The sequence below is a fragment of the Polypterus senegalus genome, chromosome 9, assembly GCF_016835505.1.
Source record: "Polypterus senegalus isolate Bchr_013 chromosome 9, ASM1683550v1, whole genome shotgun sequence".
NCBI classification, from domain to species: Eukaryota; Metazoa; Chordata; class Cladistia; order Polypteriformes; family Polypteridae; genus Polypterus; species Polypterus senegalus.
Window position 1 is genome coordinate 57,642,450 of NC_053162.1, and position 20,993 is coordinate 57,663,442.

A 20,993-nucleotide genomic window follows, 5' to 3' on the forward strand; every position below is an offset into this window, starting at 1 on the left:
ATATCCTCTCATCATTCTTTAATCTCTTTGAAGATACATTTACTATTCCACTACATCACTACTTTAGTAACCTTGAAGTTAAATAGAAGAGAACACCTCGCATTCTAAGGCTCAACTGTGATTTTTGATCCAAACTGAAACATCTAAAGCACTAAGGAGTTGAAAGAATACATTTTATTAAAAGTCAATTTTTGGGTGGGATTTTTTTTTTCCATTGATCCTTCTCTTCCTCGCTCTTGAATAGAGTGATGGATTTTTCTATGATAGTGATATGTTATCTACCATTGCTGTGAAAGGAAATATGAAATAATTTCCCACTGGTATCCTACCTTTTTAGAGGTGCGAAAAATGGAGAAAAGCATCTTGGAAAATGCAGGCTACCTCCAAAGTGTGAATACATCTATCTCCACTATTGTCCCCACACTGGCCACTGTGTTAACATTCATTGTTCATACATCCTTGAAGCTTCCTCTGTCTTCCTCATCTGTAAGTATCTAAAAGTGTTTTTTATACATTCATTTATAAACAAATATTTCATCATTTATATGAGTCATGACTCAAAGTTTTGTAGGCTAATACAGTAACTTACAGTAACCCATGCTGTCAGCAGAAACCTTATGTCATATCCAGATGTGTCCAGCATGGCTCCTGTTGGGCGTGTCTGTGTGTCATGACTTCCTAATACGAGCAGTGAATGTGGCCTAATCTGCACCAGCTTTGATGTTGCACACTCAGACAAAGATGGCACCATAGCACCACCAGCAAGTCCCCCTACCTACAATAAGAACTCAGTGATGTTTACTGCACCACTGTGGTGCAAAAAATCAGCCAAACATGCCTGAAACAGAACTCCTGAGTGACTCTTCACTCTTCTGACCCCAAGATAGTGACCTCACATGCCCATTTATGCACTTGTACAGTTTACACCAGCCTTGAACCTTGCTGCTTTTGAAATTCTTGAAGGAAATCTTGTAAAGTTAGGAGGTTACAGGACGTTGACTACACCTCATACGGTGAGTGTATCTCTCTAAAACATGAATACAAAGCTGACAATGGAATATTAGTGCAAACGATATTCACTTGATGTCATTAAAGAACATCTCATCAAAGTGCGGACATGCAATGAACCACGTGGCATTAGAATGTATTACATTTTGGCATTAGCCGACTCTAACTTCATTCTCAGTTTTGGTCAGTTGATTATGTTTTGTTGAATTGTTATATTTTAAAAATGCAAAACCTTCAGTGCTATGAATTGGTCCTCATTGCACTTTAGCAGCCCCCTTACTCATAAGAAATATGCTGTTGCAGTATATGTTATATTTGATTCATTTCCAAAAGAAATGAAAGTGTTTTGAAAAAAAAATGAACAAACATTGAGAATAACTGAAACAAAAGATAGAATATTCTTGCAAGAGGAAAGGTTTAATCATGCTGAAGGCCAAGCTCAGGACAGTCCCAAGAACCCTCAGTTGTTTTTACTGTTATAAACAATGCAAACGTGTTTTTATGACTTAAATGTTTTTGTTAATTAAAATGTTTCAATACACTTTGATTAATAAAAAGTTAATATATATGAGAAATGTATTTGTTAACCTACTAGTGTCATGACTTCTTCATATCAGACCCAGAAGACCATTTAGCTTTGAATGTGTTATGGCTACTGCTTCATGGCAGCTCCTGCTGAGTTGATTATTGTCTTTCTTTTCGCAGGCTTTCACCGTTATTTCAGTTTTCAATGCAATGAGATTCACTATCGGCGTTCTTCCTTTTGCTGTAAAATCCTTTGCAGAAGCGAAAATCTCATGTGCAAGATTAAAGGTATTCATTTCACAGTCAACATCAATCACTAAATACAGATCTAGGATTCCTTGGGGCAATACACATGAATCATACTTAAACAGGATTTCCTATTCTAGGTAAAATTCAAAATTTAATTTTGAAGGAATGATCGACTGACAACATGGCGTTATGGTTGACAACTCTAGGAAGATCTTTCTGTTCTGTTTTTCTAATTTTTTTTCTTACTTCACTGCCTAGTGGCGCAGTCATCTCGAGGCTTCTGGGACTGAATCTTGTCATGTAGCGCTGCTACGTTGTGTGAAAACGCCTTGGTGGTACAGCAGAAAATCTTGTTCTGCGCTGTATGAGCCGTACACTCAGTGATTTCTTTTTGAAGTGCAGCAGCTATTAAAGCACTGCATATTTTTTTGTGTGTGCTTAGCTCACCTGCTTAAAAGCTTCAGGGACCGTCCCAAGCTGTTGTCAGCTTTTGTGAAAATTGCATATTCCCAGAGTAGTCAGCTTTCCTCCCACATCTAAGAAAGGGACAAACTGATAACACTAAATGGCTTCAAAACGAGCGAGTGTACTTGTGCCCATATGTGAGCCACGCAGTGCACTGCTGAGTTCCGCTGTGTAGTAAATGTTACCTGAGATAAGCTCTGGCTTCATATAACCCTACAGGTGTCTAACAGCATTCATAAAATATATCTACAATGTCATATTTTTTTTCTTGTTTCTGCAACTGTTTTTTTGTTTTGGTAATGATTGTGTTTTTATAGATATGCTTATCTTATTAATGGAAGATTATATTGTGCAGTCCACAAAGTAAAATAAAGATTAATTTATTGATTGATTGGCACAGAATGTGTGTTTGCAGTTGAAAGGTTAAAACAACTTTTGAGACCTCTATTTATTTCTACAGAATCACCCTTTTCACAGATTCAGTATGGAATAATCTGTGATAAGCAGTGATTTTAAAATTACATTCAGTACTTCATTTGATTTTTGATTGGAAATGTGATCAACTGGGGACGTCACAAAGCCCAAACCCCAGACACGATTGCACTGACACAGTCCCAGGTTCAAAGCACAAACTTTTACACCTCAGCAGCAATGTATTTCTCTCTTTTTCTTTTTCTTCTTCTTCTTTCTCTTTTCCACTACTCCTCCCAGAGGAATGTTGTCTGTTTCTTTTCCTGACTCCGACTCGTCAGGTTAAGGCAGTGTGATTCCTTTTATTGAAGGAGTACTTCCAGTGCCAGGGCATTGCCAGTTGGAAGCACTTCCAGATCATAAGAGAGTCCTATAAAGTAAGGAGTGCAACTCCCTGCAGCATCCACTGGCAGCACCCATGGACCTCAACAGGGCTGCCCTACTGGACTACAGTTCCCAGCATACCCTGTGGGTACTGAAGCCCAGGAATGTCGCCATCTAGCCAGTCTGGGGAGCAAACAGCTTTGATATGGAACCTCCCTGCCAAGCTCTCCATTGTATTTGCCCCCCGGCCTGTTAAAGAAATTGGGCCAATCCCAGCAGGGATGCCAACCCACGCATGCATTAATGAGTTACATTAGACAGCAGTGGTGTATAAAGAACTCAATAGCTATGCTTGAATAAAAGTAGAGATACTTTTCTGGAAACTAAAAAAATTAAAAGAAAAAATAATCAAGCAAAAGTTTTGAAGTATGTGATATTAAGTGTACTTAAGTAACAAAGCGTAAGTAAGCATAGAATCTCTCTGTTTGATATATAGTCAAAAACGTTCTTATATACCTAAAATAATGCTGCCTAACTTTTTTTGTGTGGAACTTGTATTATAATTAGTAATGTACGGGCCAAGTAAATGTAGCTTGAAGCACTGAAATTCAGCACGAGCGGACATCTTACAGACTGCATCGTAATTTAATGGATATCGTTCTAATAAGAGATTCATGCAGGCCTCCTCTGCTTTAAGAAGGAACTAATCTTTTCCTTTTGTAAAATGATTTTTGAAATACCAAATAACCTAAATGGAAAACATTTTAAGTGTTTTCTGGCCCCAGTAATGCCCCCCATCATTAAATTATTTTTAATGAAATGTTTTCCCTAGATGTATCACTTCCAGTTTCACTTCCAAAGGAACACCCTTTTAGTTTTTCCAACCCATTCTTGATTTGTTTTGGATCCGTAATGGCCAAGATAATGTACAGTAAGTGGCCCACAGCATGTGAACGCACAACGAGCCCCGCGCCCTTCGGCAGGCTGTCGTGACACAGCAGTATCAGCTCTGAGAATGCCAAAGACTAGGATTGTGCCGTCACCAACAACATTCAGCCCTGCCCAGTTGTACTTGGAAGGACTTCATAGACGACCAGATGTTAGTGCCAGCAGTGCACATTTGAAAAGCAGAGGAAGCCAGCACTTTAGGTAATTGACTGAGCAAAGTATTGTACATATTTGCATAAACAAATATTATTGCAAACAATATTGCAAAAACAAATGGCATTTTGGCATTTTTTAACCCACTTAATCCAGACCAGCATCACAGGTTCAGAGCCTTTCCCAGCGATCACAGAGCGCAGGGCTGGAATAAACCCTGGACAGGACACCAGTCCATCACAGGGAAAGCACACAAACACACCCACCACACACTTGGGCCAATTTAGTGTTACCAACTCACCTAACCCATATGTCTTTAAACAGTGGGACAAAACCAGAGCACCCAGAGGGCACCCAAGCCGACACAGGTAGAACATGCAAACTCCACATAGGGAAGACCCTGGTCGTCTGCACCACCATGCCACCCAATAACGAATGTGTCTAGCAATATACAGGAAATATATATATATATATATATATATATATATATATATATATATTTACTAAATATAGAGTAGCAATACATCAGAGTAAAAGTAGCCAATTGTGTTAGAAACTATAGTGAAGTAAAAACGAAGACAGAAAATGTAATACTCATATACTCAATACTCTTGGGTGGGGGTCGATTTGTTTCAAACCTAGTTTTGTTAAATTTGACTTGCTTGTATGGAATGTTATTTGATTTTAATAAATGTGAAAAAGAGAGAAAATGTAATACTCAAGTAACTAGAAATTAGAACATTAGAGCACTCTAGACGAGAACAGGCCATTCAGCCCAACAAAGCACGCCAGTCCTATCCATCGAGTTGAGTTTTGAAAGTCCCTAACGTCTTACTGTCTACCACACTACTTGATAGCTTATTCCAAGTGTCTATCATTCTTTGTGTAAAGAAAAACTTCCTAATGTTTGTGTGAAATTTACCCTTAACAAGTTTCCAACTGTGTCCCCGTGTTCTTGATGAACTCATTTTAAAATAACAGTCTCAATCCACTGTACTAATTCCCTTCATAATTTTAAACACTTCAATCATGTCACCTCTTAATCTTAATTTTGTATTCTTATTTTGCTTAAAAATATTCATAAAACATACTGAAGTACAGTAATGAAGCAGTACTACTTAGTTACCATACACCAGTGATAGCTAGATAGATAGATAGATAGATAGATAGATAGATAGATAGATAGATAGATAGATAGATAGATAGTGTGGTGGCACAGTGGTTAGTGGTGCAGTTAGGGAGACTGGTGTTGAATCCTGGTCAATGTGCTGGTGAAATTTATGCTTTCATCCCATGTCCAGTTTTTTTTATCCAGTTTTTTCTTTTCCCCCTTCTTCAATTGGCCCATTGTGCGTTAATGTCACAACCATACCATACCATACCATACCATACCATACCATACCATACCATATTTATTTGTTGAGCGCTTAAAAACACAGCATTACAACTGACCGAAGCGCTGTACAGTTACAACAAGAAGGACTAAAAGCAAAATATTAAAAACAAACATTAAGAGAGAATTAAAACAGAGATACTAAAAACAGGTCAGGGGACCAAATAAAATAGAGAAAATAGCAAAAGGCAAGTGGAAAATAAAACAGGTTAAGAATTAAAAGCCAATGTGAAGAAGTGCGTTTTTAGGCGAGATTAACATAACATCAAGTGTTATGTCCAGTACAGGTTTCAGTTCCATCCAACCCTGAATTTGATGAGTTATAAGATAGATAGATAGATAGATAGATAGATAGATAGATAGATAGATAGATAGATAGATAGATAGATAATCAATATGCTGGTTTAAGGTGTCAAAAGCCTAAAGCACTAAGGATTCTAAGCATATACTGTACTTTATATTATGAAAGAATAATTTGAAAATTAAAATCAGGCTCACAGGAGACGTGGCCAGAAGTCCCAGTTTTAATTGGCTATGCATCCTGGTTTGGCTAATCACCTGTCACATTTTTTCCGGGACAGCCCTGTTTTTATGCATTGTATCCATTTTATGCTTAGCTTCCTAGACTTTAACAAAGTGTACAGTTTGTCCCATTTTATCCCGTTTTTTGGTGGCTGAAATGCAAACAGAACAAAGACTTGAATTCTATTTCAGTCCACCACACACGCTGGATTAATGAGTTGTGTCCCTTTTTGCAACCATGACAATCTGGCCAGCCTAGAACAGATGAAAGCAGATGGTGGGATGTGAAGTCAAATAGAAAAAAACACCTTTTAAATCACCTTAGTACTGTAGGATTAGTAGCAATATTATTTTTCAGTTTTTGTGCATACTTTAACCTTAATATACACTGTTTTTTTAAGTGGATGTGGGCAGATTTATAAAGTGAAAGGCTGGCTGAATATATGAAGTGCTTATGCTGCTCAGCAGCACCCTGATTTATTTTGATCCACTGTGAAAGCTGTTCTCTTGGTATAAACCATAAACAACATGCAGTTTTGTAAAAATAACTTTTTGAAACAGAATTTAATGTGTTCTGATTTTGATTGCAATTTATATATCAAATGACATTTATACAACTTATAATATTATCTTCTTCTGCCTCTAATTAATGTCTCTCTTTCAGAAAATTCTCCTTCTTAAAAATCCAGAATCCTATGTCATGCAGTTAGAAGGCTCTCCAAATGCAATCGTCTTAGAAAAAGCCACTCTGTCTTGGAAGAGGCCACATGACAAAGCTGCCCAGGAAGAGAAGAACAATGGTGGAACAAAGAGCCAGAATGGAGCTGTTTTCCATACGCAGGACACTGCTACTTTAAGAAATATAAATTTAACACTTAAGAAGGTACTGGGCAAACAAAAATAACATGCGTTCAGCAAATGCAGAATATTTACCTTTCAGTTCACATTAAAATATTTAACAATGTCATATGAAAGTATAATTTTTTTGCCAAGATTGTTAGGTCAATTTGAAATAACTATACTTTTTGAACAACATTCTTAATAGGTTTTGCATTTTGTGAAAGGTCATTTATTCAACATAACTAGAAAACAATAATTGACAACTACCTGAGTTTAAATTTTTTCTGCATAAGACTAAAATTGTTGGCTCAGAATTGTTAAAAGATGAAAATGGTGCTCCATCCTTCATTTTACATCTGTATAGCATTCTTGTGTAAGTTAAACACACAATCTGAGGTATAAGAGGAGAAACCTCAAAAATGTAAATTACATGTAGGTATTGTCTCAATAATACGAGGGATGGAATGAAAAGCAACAACCACAGATGCAAAAAGAGATTGTCTGAGAATCTCTACCGTCAAAAAGGCATCAACTCAGTTTTCTATTTGGCTTTATTACAACGGGCTTTAAAAGAGAGCTGGTGAAAGACTTAGTAAGTATTTTTAAACAGTGCCTTTTGTTCTCGCTCACTTTCCTTTATTATTATTTCCATCTGTGAAGGTCAGGGTTTTTAGTTACACACAGAAAGGGATTTAGTTCTTTATGTTTATTTGCCATTAATTTATTGTGATCCTAATATTGTTTGTTTATGTTACATAATTTTTTTAAAGAACTTGGATATTTTGCCTCTTTCCAGTATTTTCTATATTAAATCATACATCTAACGAATAGTTGCTGCACACTGTATATCCATACTGTATATGTGTGGATAAGCTTTCCCAAATAAAGGTTCTGATAAAAATGTATGTGTTTACCAAAAAAGTGGTCATTGTCCACAAATGAATACTAATTCATAAACCACAGTAAAATAATAATTATTATCAGTCATCATTCTAATGTAATGACTTTTGGATTTTTTGTTGCTATTTAGCACATATTTTGAACATTATTTACACTCAACACTGCAAAAAATGAAATCCAAGGAAGTGAAAAGTTTTTATATCAAGCCATAAAATCTTATTTCCTTGTTGTAAGATTTTATCAAAAATAACTTATTTCAATAAATCTTTTTCCCTATTGGCAGATTTTTGCTAAATAAAAGTAAACTATTGCCATTTCAAGTTTATTTTATCTAGATTTTGCATATGCTTTTATTATGATTACTATCCTAGGCCCCCTTGTAAAGAGCTAAAATTTACAAAATTATAAGATGTTTAGATTTTAATGTAAAGCTCAAATTATTTCTTCTAGGGAACATTGTTAGGAATTTGTGGGAATGTCGGTGGTGGAAAAAGCTCTTTGATTTCAGCCATTCTAGGTCAGGTGAGACACATTAAATCTTTTTTTTCCATTTATTTATTTTTACTTTTCATTCATTTATTTTTTAGATTTGTATAAAAATACATTACTAAGATGTAAAAGTCTTCATCTGGAAGTAATGAACACTTCATCCTAAAATGTAAAATGTCAAAGGTGACTTCTAACAAAGCAAAAAATGAAACCAGATTAATCAGTGGCTTCATTGTGGTCAGTGCTGTCTAACGGCTCCAGAAACTGAGGTTCAAATCCTCACATTCATACTGCCAGTTTACATACTTGGGCCCCTGAATGGGTCTGTTCGTCTCAGGCCTGGGGACCCAAATGTCAAAGGTTGAAAGTGGAAGTATGAAAGAAAGAAGACCCCATTTCCCATTTTCCAAACCGCTTTGTCCTGAACAGGGTTGCATGGGAGGCTAGAGCCAATCCCAGCTGCCATAGGATGAAAGGCAGGAACAAAAACTTGACAGGCCGCGAGTCCACCCCAGCCACCCTCTTAGGGTCAACTGAGCATCACCAATCCACCTAACCTGCATGTCTTTGGGCTGTGGGAGGAAACCGGAGTACTAGAAGTAAAACCATGCAGACACGAAAAGAACATGCAAACTCCATGCAGGGAGAACCCAGGGCGCCAACCCTGGTCTCCTTACTGTGCCATCGTGCTGCCCAGAAAGAAGATAAGAATTATCATTCTATTATTTCTTCTACAGTTGTGTTTTCTGGGTGCTGGCCTGCATTGTTTGGTTTGGTTAGGATATTAATTATCTACCATTAGATATTAGCGATGGCTATATCAGTACAGTTTGTAGAGCTACAGAATCATTCACAAATACCTCCCTACCAGCACAGTGTTGAATGTGTAGACCGCAGATTACAAGTGTCAGTAAAATCCTGCACCCACCAGTCATTCATTATTAGTGAGGACAGCCAAAGTTCAGATGAGTTAGTAACTATCATTGATATCTGTGATACTCTGCGTGGAAGGATGAAAGCAACCAAATGGTAATCGTGTTATATCCCAATCTGTGTTCTCGTGGAGTTTTAGAGTATTTTTGTTTTATTATTGAACTAGCTGTCCCACGCAGCTCCACCCGCATTGTAGTGAAACAGGACAAACTAAAAATCAATAAAAAAAATGTAATAATTTGTACTGAGAAGAATTTAAATTGATAGCTTTCATATTCAAGGGCCTCTTGATATACAGTATATTTGGTTTTGCTATCAGGAGCAAGAATGTAGCTGTGATCTCTTTGCCAAAAATGTAAAAAGTTGGCAAGGTATCTCTGGCCAAGCAGACGGTAGGTGCGCACCAACGTCAAACTTGCCACTGTATCTGATCGTGTTCTGCTCTGATGGGAGTTCATCCCCCACGTGGGGAGAAGAACATATGGCCGTGATATCTCTGCCAATGAGCAGATACCATCTCAAACACACTTTGCTGTGATCTCTTTCTCAAAAATGTCAAACCTTACTCTTTAACCATCTCTAGATAATAATGTCTGCTGAACAAACAGGTATCACTAGCTAAGCAGAGGCAAGGTACGCTCCAACACACGTGGAAAGAGGTAGAGGTAGAGCAACTTGAACGGAGGCTGGTGCGTTGAGTGAGGAGGGCCCCGTTCCCCCTCCTCTTGGCCCACAGCCTCTCTGTTGGATTTGCACAAATAAATTGGTGCCACAACTGAACTGTAATACGATGAGAGAATTTGCAAAATCAACTGACATGTTCAAATAAATTATAGTAAAAAACCTGATCTAAATCTCTTAAGAAGATCTCTCGTGAAAGTGGACAAACATACAGACAGATAGACAGACATACATACGTTGGATTTTATATATAGAGAGATTTAAAGCAGGAGTCACACGAAATGAGCTACTGCAAAGAAAGGACACCAATTAGTTACTTAAGCAGACAAAGTTCTTCTTTGGCGTGGCATGAAACGACAGTTGCTTTTGGCACTCACATCGCATCATGGGAGCCCAGTCAGAATGACATATGTAAGAAGCATCACCCAAGAATAATGTGAATGGTTATCTTTGCACCTACTCCTTGGGTCTATATGAAATCTTCTGAAAAAACTTTTCTTTCTTCCTACAACTGAAAGACATTCAGGTATTGTTGAATTGTAACTCTATTGTGGTCGTGTGTGCAGTAGGAGAGCGTGACCTGTGAAGGCCGGGCACACCACCTAAAGTCATTTCTCATTTTGCTGAAGTCAATTTTGTCCATTCCATTGCCCACCCAGTTTTTAAAAGTGAATGAATGAAAGATTGTATTTAAACACAATTCAATGTATTCATTAAGACTGGTACTTTTCTGAAATTGACTACAATTGTAGTAAAAGAGAGGTTTATTTTTTCTTTCACTGCTTTTTTTCCAACGACTTCTTGTCCAGTTCTGCTAGGCTTAACTCTTCATTTGTCAAGCACTGCACAGTTTATCACAAGTGACTGCTAACAACTGTGATACAAGTAGATCTGGTAGACCAGTAACACAACTCCTCCTTTCAGATGCACCTTCTCCATGGATCAGTAGCAGTAGATGGGAAATATGCCTACGCATCTCAGCAGGCCTGGATATTTCATGGGACTGTCAGAAGTAACATTGTCATGGGGCAGCCATTTGACGAGAAGAGGTATGCAATGGGGACAAGCAGGTTGGATTTCATTTAGAGCAGGAGAACAAACTGACAACTGGTTTATTTGTTTTCTCCACTCAAATCTAAAACCTTTCTAACTACATTCCTGTAGGCCATTTATTACATTTTGCTGATCGCAAGCGGTGTTTGCCAGGCTCGCTTGACCACCAAGATAATTACTGTAGTTCCCTTCACACTGTCTTTAACTCAGGCAGCACAAGTTATATAAATGGAAGAAACCTTGCCATGCTCTGATGAAATAAACATCCAGAAAGCCATTTTCATTTGCCCCTAAGCCACAATATATCAGACATGTAGCTGTGTACTTAAATATGAATGTACCTGAATTGTGACAAAGACAAGAAAAAAATATTCTTGATGATGGAAATAAACTCAGCATGGAAATAATTGAAAGGAACAGAGGTGAGGCGATTAAAAAAAACAGTAGAGAGAAACCAAGGCGGTGAATTTTTCTGTCACAAAAGGGTTTCCAGGGAAGCAACGCAAATGATAAGATATGCCCGACTGGCGGTTGTCGCTTCTCTGAAAGTCATTATTGTATTGATTGCAATTTTGCAAGAAACAAAAATGATTTATTTTACAATAGGACTGCATGCTGCCAAAAACCCTTAAAAAGAAGAAGAAAAAACACATAAAAGTGAGCACTAAATGTTTTGTGCAGTAGCTTCTTTCTACAGCTTTGAAACATATGTGATAACACATTTTTAGCTGGTAGCCATGTATGCCTTCTTAAGCTTTAGAGAAGGGCCATGCTGCTTTATTATTGTAGAAAACAATAGGTGGAAAATAGAAGGCTTATACAATCCAAATAGACTTCAGACTGAATGATATATGCTATATTCATATAAAGCACTATATACAGCAGACTGGAACAAATAGGGCCTCCATAACCAGTTACTATACTGGTAAAGAACATTCCTTCATGCCTTTCTTCTTCAGTTTTAGCACTGATTTTTTTAAATCTCTTCAATCATAAATGCAATTCCCTTTACAGTTTCCTCCCCCATGTCTCGAGACATATCATTGGGATGATTGCTGTGAGGATGTGGCTTTGCACGTGTTCAAGAAACAAAAACAAATCAAGTTAAAAAATTGCATGAGTGAACTTTGCATTGAGGACACTACACTGAGTAATGTTGGCTACAGAGTCATATTATGGGCCAGTTATGGTGTATGTGTTTTGGAAATCCATCCATCTCCTAGAAACACTGTACATGAAGAGCTTTCAAAATTATTATTATTATTATTGGGCTCATTAGATCAATTGTTTTTTTGCTGTTGGAGCATGAAAAGGCCAGGTGACCTACTAAACACTGCACACCGAGCTTGATGCCCATCAGCATAATCCCTTACATGCCATAAAGCTTTGTAATACTTAAGCTTATTAACAATAATAATAACAATGGGCTCCAAACTGAGATTGTTCTCGCATTCTGTGGAGATTCTAGGCGATGGACAGATATCCACAATATACACACCACTGCTGGCCCATAATATGAGCCTTTAGCCAATACTCAGTTAAGTTAAGGCCTGCTACATGAACTGTTCTCCATGCAACGTGCTCTTATACAATTTTACTGGCACCGAAAAAAAAGCTCCTTAGTAACCAGCAATGGCACAGTATTCTGTCAATTAACAACTAACTTAGCACCAAGGTCGGAGAAAGTTGAGCAATTTTTGTTCATTGTTTTGAAGCAGAAATGTTTAAACGTTTGTCCATTCATCCACTATTCAGTGCTATATTTCTATTACAGGGAACTAGATAGTCTATGCTTACAAATTTACAGATATTGATACTAATTTCTTTTTTTACATTTTTAGATACCAAAGGGCCATCTATGCTTGCTGCCTTAAGCCTGATCTGGCCATTCTCCCATATGGTGATATGACAGAAGTAAGCCTTTTTCACTTCACTTTATTTCACAGATACATAAGAACTCCTCTCTCAGATGTATATGCATATGTATGTCAATAGTGAACAATTAGCCCTTTTCCAGATGGGTTTAAATAATAGTGTAATTAGGCTAACTGCTTCAGTGAAAGCAGCAGGTGCAGAGAATTTCATAGAAAATTAATTGCTAATTAAGTTGTAGCGTTATTGCATATTTTACTCATTTGCAACTTTACATAGAAACAGCAACTTGGGCTAAAATCATAAGCTGGGTGAAGCTTGCAAAGCATTCATTAAGAGTTTCAAATCTGATCTGATCACATATTTCTAGACTTTCCCGATACAGAAGCTGAACGCAGTTTCTGCCCATGTCCATTGCCAGTCAGCATTACATTTGTGTCTGCTTTAACTCCGTTGTAGGTCTCTGTATGGAACAGAGATTCAGATCTACTGTGTTAATGCCATATGTCCCTGCCTCCCAGTGGACCTCAACCCAGAAACCCTATCAATCATTGGCTTGGCACCGAACCATCTCCACCCGCTGACTAGCCTGCTCTTTACTCACATAGGAAGAGGGACAAATGCAGCCCATAAAGCTCAAAGTGAATAAACCAAAGATGTTGCCTGTTAAATTTGAACACTAAATGTAGGGAATGTAATTGGAGGCTTTACAGAATAAACTGAACCAACCGCAAGATGTGAAGAAAGTGTTCAGCCACCTCTGCCTTGGCAGGCTAATACATGTACATGGCAAGGTCTAAAATTAGTCAAACACAAAGACTAGCAAGTAATATGTCTCTGTTTTACAAATTATTACCTAGAATAATATAATGTGACCTGCAGAATTTCACAATTTTATTATACTTAATTCTTTAGCTGAATACATCCCATCAATTTAACTTCATATATTCATTACAAGTTACCCAAATCTAAACTATTTGTGTAAAGAATAAATAGTTGCACATGTGTTCAGTTAATGAGATAATTATACAAATCAAATAAATGAATGCTTTATGAATTAAGGGCCTGAGCAGTCTGTTCTGCATTAAACCCCTCAGAGCAAAAACCTGGCAGCCCCACCAGTCCATGGAGAACCACAGTGGAGGTTTTCATTGTAGGCAGACTCTTTATTTACGTGTTGCACTAAATTTGGAGGTTAATTAGACTTTTAGATTCCCAACTTTTGAGCTCCGAATCACGGAGAATAATTAGAATGCAGTTTGCAAGCACTGCTTAAAATGCATGAAATGTTTGTTTTTCTGTTAAACAATCTAGATCGGTGAAAGAGGCCTGAACTTATCAGGGGGGCAGAAGCAGAGGATAAGTCTGGCAAGAGCTGTCTATTCAAACAGAGACATTTTCCTTCTGGATGACCCTCTGTCAGCTGTGGATGCGCATGTTGGGAAGCACATATTTGAAGACTGCATTAAAAAGGAACTTAAGGGGAAAACAGTCATTCTGGTTACTCACCAGCTACAGGTAAGCAATCGACTCTGCGATAAAGATGAGTGAAACAACACTGCTGCTGCTTATTTTCTTGTGCTTAAATACCAGAAGGACTCTTTTGAACTCTTTGGACTGCAAGTGCAGAGTTAAAGGAGAAATATAAACTGACAGAAAGCAGTGATAACTATCACAAACATTACATTTCTGAAGCATTCACTGATCAGTTTTTAATGTAAACAGCAAAACGACTTCAACATGCTGGCAGCTGGAAAAGTTCATGACACGTGATATCCCTTTGTATCCTTCCGTTTGATGAATCCATCTTTTTAGTTTCAGGGTGCCAAGGCCAATTTCTGTAATGGTGCACCCGCACTCCTTACACTCTCACCAGGTTAATTCACAGTTACCTGGTAATACAACAGTCATGGAAATGGACATGAACCTGCAGTTCCTGAAGAAAAACCTACACAAACACATGTTAACTCCATAAAGACAGTGATTGGGCTGGAATTTCTAGTCTGGTACACAGTAGCAGTAGCATCTCTGCCACTGAGATGACCGCTTTCTCTTTAAATCCAGCATAATTTCAGAGCTATTGTGCTTTATAGGAGCATAGGTTTCATTTAATGACTTGTGACTCAGAATATTAAAATGAAATGTTTTTTGCTAGCAAATACCAGAGTATGATTCGAATACAATATGTGAATGCTTTGAATAAAGAATTCTTTGACTAAGAAACTAACACCATAAATATATTGCAATATTTGTTGTGGCCCACTCATAGAAAAGGTGAAATACAGCAAGATGAGACTCACAGTCAAGACACCCAGTTAGTCACCCAAGCTGGGAGCCTAACGGATGAGATGTATCATTAGTACTGCGACCTAAATGATGGTGGGTACAGGGCATCCACTTTCTCCAGTTATCTTATTCAGTGGCTCTTTGCTCAATAAATTAGCACAGAGTCATCTGTTTCAAGTCCCTTTATTGCATTTGGCTGTAGAATGTGTTATGACCAACACCAACACACTTTGCCCGTAGAGCATTTAACTTATTTCATTCATTTATTTAAACAAAGGAAGCATACATTCAAACTATCCATCCATCCATTTTTCAAACCTGCATATCCTGAGTAGTGTTGTGGGAAAACTGGAGTCGATCCTAGCAAGCATTGGGCACAAGGAAGGAAGTGTGAAAATCAAAATAACAAATGCAAAAAGCAAGCATATAGATAGATAGATAGATAGATAGATAGATAGATAGATAGATAGATAGATAGATAGATAGATAGATAGATAGATAGATAGATAGATAGATAGATAGATAGATAGATAGATGCCTTAACTGCAAATGGGTTTTAAATTGATCGAGATGATCACAGGTTTGAGTCCACAACAGAACTGAATACAACAGGAAAAGATGGTGGCTCAAGGACCGGAAGTGATGTCATCACTTGCACCGGGACCTGGTGAGATTTACCGTGGATGGTCTGCAGAAGATTAAGAAAGAGAGTTAGTGCAGCTCGCCAAACCCTGGTCTGGCGTGGTAGTACTATTCTTAAGACCTTTCAGATACCCCCCGATCACATGTGTGTGACAATACAGGGTGGTCCAGATCTAATTATACAGATTCAGAGCATTTGGATGACTTTGATATATGCAGGGATAGATAGATAGATAGATAGATAGATAGATAGATAGATAGATAGATAGATAGATAGATAGATAGATAGATAGATAGATAGATAGATAGATAGATTATTAATCCCAAGGGGAAATTCACTTACTCCAGCAGCAGCATACTGATAAAAAACAATATTAAATTAAAGAGTGATAAAAATGTAGGTATAACAGACAATAATATTTCAAAATCTAAAGTAAAAGTCTATAATCCAGTACATAAATTGTAATAACAAAAAACAAACCAAAAGATGGGGCATCAGTCTGTCGCAGTTACATTCACACGCTCACTCACACAGAAAATTTAAAGATGCCAATCAAACTTAGGCAACCCATTTGAAATTTTACAGGATAACATATTGTCACAAGGCAACACAACATACAACATTAAAATAAATATACCTGTCTACAGACGCTTACCAAAATTAAGTTCTTAGTAAGCCTAAACATTAAATGAAATTGTTATGACTAGTCCTCTGACCCCTCCACTTCCCACAGATCTCTTACAATAACCCTAGAAGTTGCTTTCTACATTTTTCCCATAACACATTTATGAGTTCTGCCAAGTCACCATAAACTCATTTATTGCCACCTCACCCTCAACGTCTGTTAAGCTTTTCCCTTTTGTCAGTTCCTACATTATTTTCCTTTTTCCAATTGAGTCCTGTTAATTTTAGGTTTTTGATCCATGTCATGTAGGTGAGGAAGACATATGGAAAATGGCTGCTATCACCCAATACCAGTGTTTCCTCTAAGATATTTTAGGAGCTTCACTCACAGATTTTACATGGTCACTCACCAAATTTTACAAACAAAGTTAAAATTTCAAAAAGACATTAAAATGAATTAAATTAAATCAATCACTAACCCAATTTAAACGAGTTTCAGACAAAATTGAACTATATGAAGCAGTCTGTGCTCTTGTTATTTTGTCACTTACACTATTGTTTCTTTGCCACTTTAACTGTGTCTAAGAACAAAGCTGAAGAGAGTTCATGTAGTATAACAATGAAATGGTGTTTGGGGTTTAACACAGATATGGTTGACGGAATGTCATACTGCATAGTGCCGGGCAGCATGTGCTTCTGGGAGAAATTTTTATCTACTCTGGGACTGATAGTATACTTTGCAAAATATGTTTGAAGGTAGGATCTTTTAATGAAGAAATTCACAGAAAGCATGGAGTGACTGTTAAGTGGACCATCTGAAATGACATTTGATCCAGAAACCTCATATTGATTCAGTCATAAAATTTGAAACTCAATAGAAAGTTTTGTTGAAAAAATCTTAATCTAAACATTAACATGAAAACAGGAATGAATTTACTCAGTGAAAATAAGCAACACCTGATGAGATAAAAATTTTTAATATACATATAATGTTTTTCTGGCTGAGAAACTAAACTCTTGATGTTTGAATTTCCAGGATATTCATGATTATGTTGCCAGAAATGTGAAAGTACTAGATAGTTGGTGAAGTAAGAATTATGCTTTTGAGTTCATCAAGTGCATAAATTCAACAATAAAATCTGACACATTAAATTAAATTTGAAAATTAGCCTACCACATTTTGATAGTCAATGAATCAATTGACATTACACTTTCAAAAATGTTAGTTTAAGGATGAAACCAAATCCATTCATAAAATTGTGTTTGTTGACTTAACAAAATGAACAACATCTGACAGATAATTTATTCTTGGTGCTATTCAACAGTTTTATGCAGAAAAAAAGTTCAATTCCAGCCAAATGTTAACCTCGGACGGTAGATCAGTCATGCAGGGCCAATGAAAAGATGTAGCTACAGACCATTCCACACTTATCAGAACAAAGTGTGGCACATCTTGAGGACCTGGGTAAAGATGATGTTTTGCTAAGGACTATTTAGACCATTTTCTGCAGGTCATCTGTTAAGAAGGCAAAATTTGAAGGACTTGTCAAAGGTGCTGAGGCAGATGTGACTGAGTTTAAACCATTACAGTCAGGTGGCTATCCAGATATTTCACAGTAAATGCTGTGTTTAGGAACTGTGATGTATAAGTGAAATACTGCCAAACATGTTCAAGAAGACAATGATCCTATATGCAAATACTGCTTGGCTAAACTGCACAATGCAGAACACCTTATTCATATCTTAGTATTGAATAACATTCTAGCTGAACTGGCAGACTTATGCAAACACCTGCAAAGAAGTGTATCTTCTTGAAGCTTTTCAGTTTGGCAAAGCAGAAATCAAGAAACTTAGGTCACGGTATCAGGGTGACAAGCCAACATTTTTCAGGGAAGAAACACATAATCTGTTCTCTTCATTTCAGTTTCCTGTTAAAACAGTCAATAATCACTTTTATATAGCAGACCATGATGAAGAATTGAAAGACTGGTGTGACTTTGATAACAAATATTTCTCTATATCTGCAGAGTTGGAAAATGTTTCATTTGGACCAGAACAGATGAATAGGTTTGCCATCAAATACTGAGCCATTTTCAAGAAAGACTAATTCTTGCTGCCCCACTGGCGTTCGTAAGAAGACACTGTCGATACCATATCTTAGCTGTATCAATGGCGTATGAGTCCTATTATTTTTGTCTCGAGAAAATTCGTCCAGATAGACAATACTTTTATTGAAAACTTCGAGCCTTGCCCTCCGTTGCCGAGGTTTTTCATTTGCACATTGTAGAGCCACAGCGATTGCTTCATTTCGACTTTGTGTATCTTCATCTATATCATTAACACAACATCATTATTGCGCAGCGACATTTGCTGCACACAGGTCTTCTGTAGCAATCTGAGAAAAAAATTTACTGCTCCATATACGCACACACAGGTCTATATTATATTATATTATATTATATTATATTATATTATATTATATTATATTATATTATATTATATTATATTATCTGTCCCCCATGGCTGCACCCGCGTAGTAGTGAAACAAGACGAAGTTTAAAAATCTATAATCAAACAGGTATCGTTAGCTAAGCAGAGGCAAGGTATACTTCAACACGTCGCGAGAGGTTGACCAACTCAAACGGAGGCTGGCGCATGACTAAGGAGGGCCCCGCCCAGCTCTTCACTCCTGACATCACGCTTCCCCCTCCCCTCGGCCCCCAGCCTTTGTCTCAGGTTAACACAAATAAATGACTCCTACAAGTGAACTATGATACTTTGCGCTATGAGAGAAGTCGCAAAATCAACCAGAATGTTCAAGCAAATTATAGAAAGAAACTTGATCTAAATCCATTAAGTAGTTCTCTCGTGAAAAGCGGACAAACATACAGTCAAACAGACGTTGGATTTTATATATATGAGATGCTGAGTATATTGGGAGAAATAGTTGCTAGGTTAAAGCTGCCATGGAAGAGGAAAAGAGGAAGGCCTAAGAGAAAGTTTATGGATGTGGTGAGAGAGGACATGCAGATAATGGGTGTGACAGAGCAAGATGTAGAGGACAGAAAGACATGGAAGAAGATGATCTGCTGTAGCAACCCCTAATGGCAGCAGCTGAAAGAAGAAGATATGAACCCATGATTGGATACCTCAACAGAAACACAATCCTAGAATCTACAGACTAGTAAAATGGGCAGGTATAATAGTAGTGAATAAATGATGTGGATTTAAAATGTATTTTGGACACAAAAAAATTGATGGATTGACAGTTTATGTCTATTAATGTTTATAATGATTTTATTTCTCTCAGTATCTAGAATTTTGTGATGATGTCATACTACTGGAACAAGGATCAGTTTCTGAAATGGGAACTCATAAACTCTTGATGGAAAAGAAAGGCAGATATGCACAACTCATCCAGAATTATCAAACTGACCATTCAGATGTGAGTTTGTTTTGAAGTCTTTTTTTTTGTACCTTGTTTAGTTTTGCTAAGAGAATAATTGGAGAATGGGAAGTCTAATGTTGTGGATGTACTGTACCTAAGTGATATAAATAGCACAGTGCGTAGCAGCTCTAGGAACCCGGGTCCAAAGCCTTTCCTGATCGCAGTCTCTGTGGAGTTTGCATCTTGCCGCCCTTAGCCTATAGATTTTCACTGGATACGTCAGTTTCTTCCACAGTTCAAAGTCATGAAGGGAAAGTTAACTGATAACTTAGAAGTGGCCCTAAATAGGAGCTGGGGTCAAATTTATAAAGCTTGCATACACACAAAAAAAGAAGCCCAAAATGATGTACCGAACTTTACACACAAAAGTCAGGATTTGTAAAGAAATTTTAATGGGAGAGTGTATATATATTTACAGCAACTCTGACCCTTCCGTATGCAACATTTTGGAGAAACTGGAAAATGACAACACTCCTAATCAGGCAGGGGAACACTGCCAAACCAGCTAATTGACGCCTTAGATGAATAACTTATATCACCAATCTGCTATTATTATGTGCGTTGATATGAAAAACATATGAAATCTTAAAAGTGATGAATGTGATGTACAGACTCCATTTTAGTTCCATTTTAAAAGGGCCAATTCTGTGTTTTTGCAATGAAGAAATTATTTGTTTTTTACGTTAGTTTATATACAGTAGTCTACCTGTTGTGGCTTTTCAGGGAACTGGCTGACAGGTCAGGAATATCTCAGCCATGCTTCACCTCCTCATGGCCTCTGTGCTAGCTGACGAGGCTCTACATTCAGTTTTCTTATGGTGTGGGTATAATTTAGTAAACATAACTTGCTTCTGTCAATATATAAATAAAATATGCAGAAGGTTCCTGTTCCTGTACTTGACACACTCACTAGAATAAGGGCATCTAAATAGAATGACGTTTTTCTTAACCATCAGCACTGACATTCCATTGATCTATAAGTCATCTGTGATGCCAAGATGAGACTGACAAACATCATGGCTCATTGGCCTGGGTCAGCTCGTGATTCATCAATTTTGAGGCACAGCAGCTTTGGCAGACATGATGGGTCTGTAAGTTTTGGCTGGCTAGTTGGAAAGGCAACTGAGTGAACTCTCAGTTTTTCATACAGTCTGAACTATTCATTG

The 20,993-nt window shown here is 37.3% G+C and overlaps 1 protein-coding gene across 2 annotated transcripts in view; it reads left to right on the top strand.

Annotated features, from left to right (window-relative positions):
* The window catches only part of abcc12 (ATP-binding cassette, sub-family C (CFTR/MRP), member 12), a 136,896-nt gene that overhangs the window by 45,374 nt on the left and 70,529 nt on the right, over nucleotides 1-20,993 (top strand). For both annotated transcript variants that reach the window (XM_039763118.1, XM_039763119.1), the window contains 8 exons: nucleotides 338-486; nucleotides 1,714-1,821; nucleotides 6,723-6,941; nucleotides 8,249-8,320; nucleotides 10,826-10,950; nucleotides 12,796-12,868; nucleotides 14,141-14,344; nucleotides 19,690-19,824. In XM_039763118.1, the coding sequence (XP_039619052.1) occupies nucleotides 338-486; nucleotides 1,714-1,821; nucleotides 6,723-6,941; nucleotides 8,249-8,320; nucleotides 10,826-10,950; nucleotides 12,796-12,868; nucleotides 14,141-14,344; nucleotides 19,690-19,824 (1,085 nt within the window). The remainder of the gene's footprint in view (nucleotides 1-337; nucleotides 487-1,713; nucleotides 1,822-6,722; nucleotides 6,942-8,248; nucleotides 8,321-10,825; nucleotides 10,951-12,795; nucleotides 12,869-14,140; nucleotides 14,345-19,689; nucleotides 19,825-20,993) is intronic.